We start from the raw sequence: 12,078 nt of genomic DNA, 5'->3' as shown, positions 1-12,078 counted from the left end.
TCATCAATCTGACGTTGGCTGAATTCTGGACCGGCACATAATGCATTGATGTCCTCTCGTAATATATCCAAGATATCAAGTTTGGCAAGCCTTTCATTGATGGATTTTAACAAGTCAACGTCCATATCAGTAAACCTCTCCTCACACGCGCCCTCTTACTAAGGGATGGTTTGGTTCCATCGTTGATACCTACTGGTAAGACCTGAGAAGACTAACTGGCCACAGACAAACAGAGAACACAGGTATAAATACACAGGGGATAATGGGGCAGATGGGTGACACCTGGAGGGATGGAGACAAGCAGAAAGACAGGTGAAACAGATCAGGGTGTGACAGTATGAAATAAATAGTACAACTACTGAGCTATATTGTACGCAAAAAAAAAAAATGGAACATTTTATTATTTTATACTAATACAATTTCTCATTGAAAGATCATTTGTAATAAAGTACTAAAAAAAGGTAAAGATGTTTGCTAGCTTGAACAGCAAACTCAAAATGACACAGTATATGTCTGCTCTCTGAGCAGTATTAAAAACCGGTTGATACAAACTGGTCAATCTTTAGCTGGCTAGTTTATTAACCTAAGGTTTATTAAACTGTTGGCTGGTTAACATGATAAACTAGAAAAACTAATTGCTAGCCAACACCCCAGACCATAACTTACTCAGTAGCCTCCTCCTGTACACTCTGCATGCAAAGGCTCCCCAATAACTTTCCCCAGTTGCACAGCATGACTGAGCAGTTTACCTCACAATAATTAAGGCTTGTTTTTTTGTGTACCACAGCAAAGTTTTTATGACCTGCCTTGTCTGTCTGTCTGTCTGTCTGTCTGTCTGTCTGTCTGTCTGTCTGTCTGTCTGTCTGTCTGTCTGTCTGTCTGTCTGTCTGTCTGGGACAAGCTTTCCCAGTGCTGTTGGTCATTGAATGTCTGACGTGGCCTCGCTTGGCTCATGCACTTCTAAAAACGGCCACTAGATGGCGACCTAAACCATCTGATGTCCCCAAAACGGCTCTGTGAAAAAGTGCCACTTACGTGATACCATAGAGCAGCCTTCCTTTAAAGCATGGGTCGCGACGTGTCAGAGTAAATTTATAATTATTTCATTAATTTTTGTAATTGATTTGGCCAAGTGCAACTGAACTCTCTGCTCAGTTTGGCAGCTGCGCGAGTTTCGTCAGTTTCCTTGATAGATCAGTCCGTGACCCTCAGGCTGCAGTTCAGTCGTTCAGCAGCAGATGAAGTCCTGTCAGTCATTTTCCGCGTTCAAAACAACTGGGACCTCTGAAAAATACGAGGTCAGTAAACTGTACATTTGAAGATGAAACATGATCAGACCAACTGTGCATCTTACTGTGGAAATTATTATAGAAAACAAGTCTAGGTGGGAACTGTTGCTGTTAAAATACAAGTAATATGTTTTGTTCTGAACTGGAATAAACTGATTGGAGCAAGATGCTTTTTGAGGAAAACTCACACAGTTCTGGGTAGCTCCTCTACAGCAGGAAGCGTTCTCCTGCCTGACTGAGAATGCACTAGATGTTCTGATCCAGGTTGGCACCACATACCTATGTGAGTCAGGGTTCTCAACTCTGGTGTACTTGAAATACAAGTTTTAAAAAATTCAACCAGTCACACACCTCTCATTAGGTGTGTGTGTGTGTGTGTGTGTGTGTGTGTGTGTGTGTGTGTGTGTGTGTGTGTGTGTGTGTGTGTGTGTGTGTGTGTGATGCCTCAAAAAGCATCTTGCTTTAATCAGTTAATTCCAGTTCAGAATGAAAATGATTTATTGTATTTTAGCAGCAACAGTTCCAACCTAGACAGCTATGTAAGAGTGTTTTTAATTGGGGAAAATAAACATGAATAGCTATTTATATGGGTATTTCATTTAATTGTTATTTGTCTATATTGTATTTATCTTAGGTATCAGGGAAATTAAATTAAATGTACTGATGTTTTCATAAGCTTTGGTCCCAGGAAAACACAGATTTTCTCATTTGGATCCCAGGCTGAAAAAGTTGAACCGCTGCCATAGAGATTAGAGGATTCCTCTGTGTATCTGTCCCATTAGGGTGTCTGGGAGCGCTGTGGCTAGCGCCATGAGCCCATCTCCATTTTGAAGTAGTCAATTTTCTTCTTCTACTACTTCTATGAGTTGGTAAACAAACTGAAAGGGTGCACACTGCCACCTGGAGGGTGTTGTTGGAACAGGTGTAAAGCCAAGGTTGGCGATTTACTGCCATCGAGTATAATTCATTATATAAATAGCCTCCAACATTCTACTCAACAAATTGGATGCAGTTTATCACAGTGCCATCCGTTTTGTCCCATATATTACCCACCACTGCGACCTGTACGCTCTCATTGGCTGGCCATCGCTTCATACTCGTCGCCAAACCCACTGGCTCCAGGTCATCTACAAGTCTCTGCTAGGTAAAGCCCCGCCTTATCTCAGCTCACTGGTCACCATAGCAGCACCCACCCGTAGCACGCGCTCCAGCAGGTATATCTCACTGGTCACCCCCAAAGCCAATTCCTCCTTTGGCCGCCTTTCCTTCCAGTTCTCTGCTGCCAATGACTGGAACGAACTGCAAAAATCAATGAAGCTGGAGTCTTATATCTCCCTCACTAGCTTTAAGCACCAGCTGTCAGAGCAGCTCACAGATCACTGCACCTGTACATAGCCCATCTGTAAACAGCCCATCCAACTACCTCATCCCCATACTGTATTTATTTATCTTGCTCCTTTGCACCCCAGTATCTCTACTTGCACATTACTCTTATGCACATCTACCATTCCAGTGTCTAATAGCGCTACTGTAATTACTTCGCCACCATGGCCTATTTATTGCCTGACCTCCATTATCTTACCTCATTTACACTCACTATATATAGATTTTTCTTTGTTCTACTGTATTATTGACTGTATGTTTGTTTATTCCATGTGTAACTCTGTGTTGTTGTATGTGTTGAACTGCTGTGCTTTATCTTGGCCAGGTCGCAGTTGTAAATGTGAACTTGTTCTCAACTAGCCTACCTGGTTAAAAAAAGGTGAATTAAATAAAAAATTAGGTGATGCTGATGACATGGATGGAATCATGTGATCCTTCCTTAACCCATAGGAAGTCCCACCAGTTGACTACTTCAAAATGGTGGAAGCCTTCAATGGTAATATCCATGCACAAATGGGTTTTATCGGTCTTGAGGCCGCTATAAATCTTTATGTGCAATACAGAAGACCAGTGGTTCATGTATTTCTAACAAAGATGGTGGATAAATTAAGATAATTCACTCAGGCCGTTTCCCGTTGAAAAAAAATGGTCAGTTCCGTTCTGCTTAAGGGGGGGGGCTCTCCCATAGACACCAATGTGATAGCAGCTGGCTCTGGTCTGCTTAGTTCAAGAACTTCCATTGAACCAGAAAAAAATGAGGGCGTGGGATGACTGGCTTCCTCTTCCGTCTCGGTCTCCAATAACATTTTGCTCTGCCCGCAGCTCCTCCTTATGTGTTAGTTCAACCAATCATTTGGCCTATGTTCTTATGAGGCTTCCCTATTGGGCAGGTAGGACCTTTTAGAGGAACATCATTAAGAACCAGTCATCAATCTGTCTGTTACCCATAGAGATGGAAAGATGTCATAACCTTATATCCATCCAATTATGGCCTCTGTGAGCGCATGGGCAGCGCCATTGAGACTATCTCCATTTTGAAGTAGTCCATTTTCATCTTCACGATTGACTGAACCCTCCTGATGACCAGCTTAGACATGATGACTCCAACAGGGTCACCAGGAGGGATCAGCCAATGAAGTTGGAAGTCCCACCCAGTTGATTACATGAAAATGGTGGAATCCCTCACTGGCAATGTCCATGCAAAAACAGGTTATTTTCCAGATATGACCCCTCTTTCCATCTCTATGCTGTTACCCCATAAAAGAGTAAACCAAACACCCAGGTGGGAAGACTGCCTTGACTGGGCTCCTGTGTGCCATGTGCTAAGTTTTGACTAAAAAAAGGATATAGCTTTCATCAGATTAGACATTTCGTAGCATTTTAGGATAATTAATGTGTCAGATTTAAAAAAAATAAAAGAGTTTAAGGTCAGGAAAAGTGTTTGGGTTAGCTAAGACGCAAAAAAAAAAATATAAAAATAACCTTTTGACTTAAATTTGACAAAAGCTGTATCCGTTCTAGCCATGGCCACGTGCTGTTTGAAGGGTGCATGTGTGTTTATCCCAGTGGTTAATGCAAGGTACGCCTTGCTTTAACTGCTATTTGCAATTCAACAACAACAACAACAGATAATGAAACAAACCAAAAGAAAGTAATGTTCATTTTTATTCTTTCTACATGCTACATTCTATTCCGGTGTACTTTGTTAACATGAAGCTGATGAGGACTAATTGTTACACACCATGGCTGTATTTACACAGGCAGCCCAATTCAGATCTTTTTGCAATTGGGGGGGATTGTCGTGGAACATCGCAACACTTCAACACTTGGAGAAGTAGCTAGGGGCCACCGTCGCGAGACATTCCTTCTGGAAGAGCAGATCGATCCTACAAGATAATTAAAATGTCCATATTCAGTTACAGCCCTAGAGGTGCTTGCATAAATTCACTAAAAGACATCCTAAATAAACGAAAAGACACCCTAAATTCACTAAAAGACATCCTAAATTCACTAAAAGACATCCTAAATTCACTAAAGGACACCCTAAATTCACTAAAGGACATCCTAAATTCACTAAAAGACACCCTAAATAAACGAAAAGACACCCTAAATTCACTAAAGGACACCCTAAATTCACTTAAAAGACACCCTAAATTCACTAAAGGACATCCTAAATTCACTAAAAGACACCCTAAATTCACTAAATGACATCCTAAAGTGACATTCTCATAGAATGTTTCACACATTTAAACATTGAATGCGAACCAATAAACTCACTTTGATATGATGGAAATAAAATGTACAAAATGTAAAATACACATTTTTAATTTGCATACTTACATTTTCTTTAGAGCCATTGTTTGTTGACCGCGACCACTTTCCCCGTTTGAATGAGAGAGAAAAAAACAATTTAAAAGTTAATAGGAATTTCTGTGCTGAAACACAGTATATTAACACAGTAAGAAACTGGAGAGAAAACATCCACCTCAAAGCCAAACACTTACATTGTCTGTTTGATGGTCGCCACACAGTTTAAGTCATCACTTATGTTGTCGTCAATCAAAGCTTGAGAGAAACAAAAAGCCCAACAGAGATGCATAACTGACACTGTCACACAAGCCATTTTAATCTAACATCCAACTACTCTATCAATAATCCTGTTGTGCATCTTTAGCACGTTAATACATGTATTTTTTCTTCGATAGGTCAAATACATTGAACTCACCACTGCAGTTCATCTGGCAAAGGTTCAGCGATGGCGTTGAGCCCGAGGAACAAATCACACGATCGCTCAGCTGGAACAAGCCGAAGAGGGTTCCCATGGTCTCTTCTTCGCTGGAGTCTTCCTCTCCTGAGGTGAAGCGATTCCCAGCGTGTCTCTTACCCCTCTTAGGAGGGGGCTCAGAGCGGGTAGGAAGGGTAAGGCGGGTAGGATAGTTAGGATGGTTAGGGCGGGTAGGATTGGTAGGATGGTTAGGGGGTAGGATGGTTAGGGCGGGTAGGATTGGTAGGATGGTTAGGGCGGGTAGGATGGTTATCATTGTTAGCAGGGTGGGTAGGGTGGACATCATCCCCGGCGTGTCTCTTACCCCTCTTAGGAGAAGGCTCAGAACGGGTAGGGTGGGTAGGAGGGGTAGGATGGTTAGGGCGGGTAGGATGGTTAGCATTGTTAGCAGTGTGGGTAGGGTCAACATCATCCCCTGCATGTCTCTTACCCCTTCTACGAGGGGGCTCGGTACGGGTAGGAGGGACATCAGGGCCGTCATCATCCCTCCAAACACTCACAAAACTGGTGTTGAAACCTGAGGCCTTCTCCACGTGGCAGACGACTGGAAGAGGCAACAAATGGAGTGTTACTTAATCAGGGCCGATCCCCCCATACACAGATTTAGACTAGTCTTCGAATAAAAAGCCATTTCAATTGAGAATCTCGATTTAAAGTGTTTCTTAGTCCAGGATGAGGCTTAATCTGTGTTCTGCGAAACCAGTCCACAGGATTTAAGAAATAATTCCTGTTTCTTTAAGGAAAAAACTCCATTGGGTTCTAACTAATGTAACTTACTTTTAGCCACAAAATCGTTGTTTGTCAGGTTCTTCACTCCGGCTCCCCCAGTCAGGTTGAATTTGAGGGCCTCCTTCTCCAACAAGTTCTTCAGCTCACATTTGGAGAGGATCCGTCCCTCAGACAGACTGGGGACCAAGGCTGCTACAGCCAACACCACCAACATCTGCATCTTCATGTTGTCTCTGTCCGGCTTGTCTTTCCTCGATTGAGACGAGAAGATCACAGTGGCACAGTAAATATACTCTTGGTGCCCCTAGCCTCTTGGGAGTGACGTGACCCAGACTCGTACTTACCTTTTGTTTTTTTAATCTAAAGTAAGGCAATAAAGCTGGCTCTCTGAAATCTGTGAAAGGACTACGTCAATGTAACAAAACTCCACCCAATATTTTGTTTCACCACTCAGTTCAGACCCCTTAGGGAAATGCTTTAAAAACTGCCTTGTGATGGTATAACAAAAGGGTTTTCCTTTGTTAAATAAGTTACACCTTGACCTACTGAAAACGATGCTTAGACTTTAGACACACAATAAGGTCAAACAACTCTCACGGGTATCTCACGACCACATGACTGCAATCACCAGGTAACTTCAATCGCTATGTGCCACACCTAATAACAACACTACGTATGTGTCCAAAAGTAATCTCTGGAAACGGAGAGAAAACCGAAACCCTCACCAAGAGCTAAAAATAGCATTCTTTTCATTTTCCTGTTCTGACTGATCACATGACATATAGGAGTAACGTGAGACCCATCAATGTGGTTTGTTCTCATGCATTGTATTCATCTGTACTGTTCATGTCAGGGACACTGTGTTTGCAGATGGATAACATGTCTGGAATGGAACAATACAAAAAGGTACCATGTCAATGACAAACTCAGCAAAAAAAATAAACGTCCCTTTTTCAGGACCCTGTCTTTCAAAGATAATTCATAAAAATCCAAATAACTTCACAGATCTTCATTGTAAAGGGTTTAAACATGGTTTCCCATGTTTGTTCAATGAACCATAAACAATTAATGAACATGCACCTGTGGAACGGTCGTTAAGACACTAACAGCTTACAGACGGTAGGCAATTAAGGTCACAGTTATGAAAACATAGGACACTAAAGAGGCCTTTCTACTGACTCTGAAAAACACCAAAAGAAAGATGCCCTGGGTCCCTGCTCATCTGTGTGAACATGCCTTAGGCATGCTGCAAGGAGGCATGAGGACTGCAGATGTGGCCAGGGCAATAAATTGCAATGTCCGTACTGTGAGACGCCTAAGACAGCGCTACAGGGAGACAGGACGGACAGCTGATCGTCCTCGCAGTGACAGACCACATGTAACACCACCTGCACAGGATCGGTACATCCGAACATCACACCTGCGGGACAGGTACAGGATGGCAACAACAACTGCCGGAGTTACATCAGGAACGCACAATCCCTCCATCAGTGCTCAGACTGTCCGCAATAGGCTGAGAGAGGCTGGACTGAGGGCTTGTAGGCCTGTTGTAAGGCAGGTCCTCACCAGACATCACCGGCAACAACGTCGCCTATGACACAAACCCACCGTCGCTGGACCAGACAGGACTGGCAAAAAGTGCTCTTCACTGACGAGTCGTGGTTTTGTCTCACCGAGGGTGATGGTTGGATTCGCGTTTATAGTCGAAGGAATGAGCATTACACTGAGGCCTGTACTCTGGAGCAGGATCGATTTGGAGGTGGAGGGTCCGTCATGGTCTGGGGCGGCGTGTCACAGCATCATCGGACTGAGCTTGTTGTCATTGCAGGCAATCTCAACGCTGTGCGTTACAGGGAAGACATCCTCCTCCCTCATGTGGTACCCTTCCTGCAGGCTCATCCTGACATGACCCTCCAGCATGACAATGCCATCAGCCATACTGCTCGTTCTCTGCGTGATTTCCTGCAAGACAGGAATGTCAGTGTTCTGCCATGGCCAGCAAAGAGCCCGGATCTCAATCCCAATGAGCACGTTTGGGACCTGTTGGATCGGAGGGTGAGGGCTAGGGCCATTCCCTCCAGAAATGTCCTGGAACTTGCAGGTGCCCTGGTGGATGAGCGGGGTAACATCTCACAGCAAGAACTGGCAAATCTGGTGCAGTCCATGAGGAGGAGATGCACTGCAGTACTTAATGCAGCTGGTGGCCACACCAGATACTGATTGTTACTTTTGTAGGTCTTTCCCTCCACCCCTGGATGCAGCCTCCATCAAGGTCTTCCCCTCCACCCCTGGATGCAGCCTCCATCAAGGTCTTCCCTCCACCCATGATGCAGCCTCCATCAAGGTCTTCCCCTCCACCCCTGGATGCAGCCTCCATCAAGGTCTTCCCCTCCACCCCTGGATGCAGCCTCCATCAAGGTCTTCCCTCCACCCCTGGATGCAGCCTCCATCAAGGTCTTCCCCTCCACCCCTGGATGCAGCCTCCATCAAGGTCTTCCCTCCACCCCTGGATGCAGCCTCCATCAAGGTCTTCCCTCCACCCCTGGATGCAGCCTCCATCAAGGTCTTCCCTCCACCCCTGGATGCAGCCTCCATCAAGGTATTTCACACGTTGTCAAATAAAAGCCTCGCTCGGTTTAGCTCTTTAAGGATCAATGAAAGAGTCTTCTAATAAACAGTCAAATTAAATACCCACTGGGCACAGCACGTCATGGCTCCCGGGTGACGCAGCGGTCTAAGGAACTGCATCTCAGTTCAAGAGGTGTCACTACAGTCCCTGGTTCGATTCCAGGATGTATCACATCCGGCCGTGATTGGGAGTCCCATAGGGCGGTGCATAATTGGCCCGGCATCGTCCAGGTTTGGCCGGGGGCAGGCCGTCATTGTAAGTAAGAATTTGTTCTTAACTGACTTGCCTAGTTAAATAAAGGTTAAATAAATAAATACAAACGTGGATAATTGGTTAATATTTGGTTTAGAAGTAGATAAATGAAATTACAACCTATATTCACCCACTCAGACAGCCAAAAGTTAGTTGAATTTCCAGTGTGTTATTACTATGCTTTCAACCATTTAAAAGCGCAGCAAAGTTGAAATGGGAAGACAATGTCAGGTATTTAGTTAATTGATACAACATATTAACGTGGTATCACTGTGCTTCATCTAATAACCTAATGACCTGGGTTGTAGTTGAGATGACATTAAAAGTACACGGTGCAAGTGATCAATGCTGTTGTAGATTCCTGACAGATAATTAGAGCCTCTTGTGAAGATCTCCACAGACCTGTGATGACCTATGACCTGCTATCTGGAATGTGCACTCTCTATGAGATTACAGCAGAAGAAACGTATCCAGGTAGTTACTGTAGCCTCAACATGTAACCACGGATGTTGTTCATTTAAAGGTTGAATGTTGCATTAGTTTGTATTATAGCCTTAACTTTCAGATATTTGCTGTATTACAAAAGTAATATTGAATTGTGTTTGGTTGTCAACGCAACCAGATATGAACATTTATAGGAGATGTATCTACTGCTGGGATAGTACCATCTGAACCACTGGCTTCCTCCCATTCTTTAACTTCTGGTTGGATAGTTCCATCTGAACCACTGGCTTCCTCCCATTCTTTAACTTCTGGTTGGATAGTACCATCTGAACCACTGGCTTCCTCCCATTCTTAACTTCTGGTTGGATAGTTCCATCTGAACCACTGGCTTCCTCCCATTCTTTAACTTCTGGTTGGATAGTACCATCTGAACCACTGGCTTCCTCCCATTCTTTAACTTCTGGTTGGATAGTTCCATCTGAACCACTGGCTTCCTCCCATTCTTTAACTTCTGGTTGGATAGTACCATCTGAACCACTGGCTTCATCCCATTCTTTAACTTCTGGTTGGATAGTACCATCTGAACCACTGGCTTCATCCCATTCTTTAACTTCTGGTTGGATAGTACCATCTGAACCACTGGCTTCCTCCCATTCTTTAACTTCTGGTTGGATAGTACCATCTGAACCACTGGCTTCATCCCATTCTTTAACTTCTGGTTGGATAGTTCCATCTGAACCACTGGCTTCCTCCCATTCTTTAACTTCTGGTTGGATAGTTCCATCTGAACCACTGGCTTCCTCCCATTCTTTAACTTCTGGTTGGATAGTTCCATCTGAACCACTGGCTTCCTCCCATTCTTTAACTTCTGGTTGGATAGTACCATCTGATCCACTGGCTTCATCCCATTCTTTAACTTCTGGTTGGATAGTACCATCTGAACCACTGGCTTCCTCCCATTCTTTAACTTCTGGTTGGATAGTTCCATCTGAACCACTGGCTTCATCCCATTCTTTAACTTCTGGTTGGATAGTACCATCTGAACCACTGGCTTCTGGTTGGATAGTACCATCTGAACCACTGGCTTCCTCCCATTCTTTAACTTCTGGTTGGATAGTTCCATCTGAACCACTGGCTTCCTCCCATTCTTTAACTTCTGGTTGGATAGTTCCATCTGAACCACTGGCTTCCTCCCATTCTTTAACTTCTGGTTGGATAGTTCCATCTGAACCACTGGCTTCATCCCATTCTTTAACTTCTGGTTGGATAGTACCATCTGAACCACTGGCTTCCTCCCATTCTTTAACTTCTGGTTGGATAGTTCCATCTGAACCACTGGCTTCATCCCATTCTTTAACTTCTGGTTGGATAGTTCCATCTGAACCACTGGCTTCCTCCCATTCTTTAACTTCTGGTTGGATAGTACTATCTGATCAACTGGCTTCATCCCATTCTTTAACTTCTGGTTGGATAGTACCATCTGAACCACTGGCTTCATCCCATTCTTTAACTTCTGGTTGGATAGTACCATCTGAACCACTGGCTTCCTCCCATTCTTTAACTTCTGGTTGGATAGTACCATCTGAACCACTGGCTTCCTCCCATTCTTTAACTTCTGGTTGGATAGTACCATCTGAACCACTGGCTTCCTCCCATTCTTTAACTTCTGGTTGGATAGTTTCCATCTGAACCACTGGCTTCATCCCATTCTTTAACTTCTGGTTGGATAGTACCATCTGAACCACTGGCTTCATCCATTCTTTAACTTCTGGTTGGATAGTACCATCTGAACCACTGGCTTCATCCCATTCTTTAACTTCTGGTTGGATAGTACCATCTGAACCACTGGCTTCCTCCCATTCTTTAACTTCTGGTTGGATAGTTCCATCTGAACCACTGGCTTCATCCCATTCTTTAACTTCTGGTTGGATAGTTCCATCTGAACCACTGGCTTCATCCCATTCTTTAACTTCTGGTTGGATAGTACCATCTGAACCACTGGCTTCAATCCCATTCTTTAACTTCTGGTTGGATAGTACCATCTGAACCACTGGCTTCATCCCATTCTTTAACTTCTGGTTGGATAGTATCATCTGAACCACTGGCTTCATCCCATTCTTTACTTCTGGTTGGATAGTTACCATCTGAACCACTGGCTTCATCCCATTCTTTAACTTCTGGTTGGATAGTATCCATCCTGAACCACTGGCTTCATCCCATCTTTAAACTTCTGGTTGGATAGTTCCATCTGAACCACTGCTTCATCCCATTCTTTAACTTCTGGTTGGATAGTACCAATCGAACCACTGGCTTCATCCCATTCTTTAACTTCTGGTTGGATAGTACCATCTGAACCACTGGCTTCATCCCATTCTTTAACTTCTGGTTGGATAGTACCATCTGAACCACTGGCTTCATCCCATTCTTTAACTTCTGGTTGGTTAGTACCATCTGAACCACTGGCTTCATCCCATTCTTTAACTTCTGGTTGGATAGTACCATCTGAACCACTGGCTTCCTCCCATTCTTTAACTTCTGGTTGGATAGTACCATCTGAACCACTGGCT

At 43.8% G+C, this 12,078-nt stretch overlaps 1 protein-coding gene across 2 annotated transcripts; it reads right to left on the bottom strand.

Annotated features, from left to right (window-relative positions):
- Nucleotides 1-4,319: 4,319 nt before the first annotated feature.
- On the bottom strand, nucleotides 4,320-6,912 carry LOC115181895 (uncharacterized). Of its 2 annotated transcripts, none has more exons than XM_029743586.1 (5): nucleotides 6,235-6,912; nucleotides 5,398-6,001; nucleotides 5,177-5,237; nucleotides 5,013-5,054; nucleotides 4,320-4,558 (listed from the first exon to the last, which is right to left on the bottom strand). In XM_029743586.1, the coding sequence occupies exons 2-5, from the start codon at nucleotides 5,939-5,941 to the stop codon at nucleotides 4,492-4,494; spliced, it is 714 nt and encodes a 237-aa protein (XP_029599446.1). In that variant the 5' UTR covers nucleotides 5,942-6,001; nucleotides 6,235-6,912; the 3' UTR covers nucleotides 4,320-4,491. The 2 variants fall into 2 exon arrangements, with proteins under 2 accessions (XP_029599446.1, XP_029599447.1); XM_029743587.1 differs by having other exon boundaries at nucleotides 5,013-5,048; nucleotides 6,235-6,911.
- Between the last annotated feature and the right edge of the window lie 5,166 nt (nucleotides 6,913-12,078).

This window comes from Salmo trutta, unplaced genomic scaffold (assembly GCF_901001165.1).
Source record: "Salmo trutta unplaced genomic scaffold, fSalTru1.1, whole genome shotgun sequence".
Taxonomy (NCBI): Eukaryota; Metazoa; Chordata; class Actinopteri; order Salmoniformes; family Salmonidae; genus Salmo; species Salmo trutta.
The sequence above is the reverse complement of the archived record's forward strand: the minus strand, read 5'-3'. Positions and strand labels throughout refer to the sequence as shown.

Coding starts and splice junctions, on each gene's coding strand:
- LOC115181895 (XM_029743586.1), bottom strand. CDS start 5,941: ATGATGACGGCCCTGATGTCCCTCCTACCCGTACCGAGCCCCCTCGTA. Junction 5,238..5,397: donor TTGCCAGATGAACTGCAGTG/GTGAGTTCAATG, acceptor GTTTCTCTCAAG/CTTTGATTGACGACAACATA. Junction 5,055..5,176: donor GCGACCATCAAACAGACAAT/GTAAGTGTTTGG, acceptor TCATTCAAACGG/GGAAAGTGGTCGCGGTCAAC.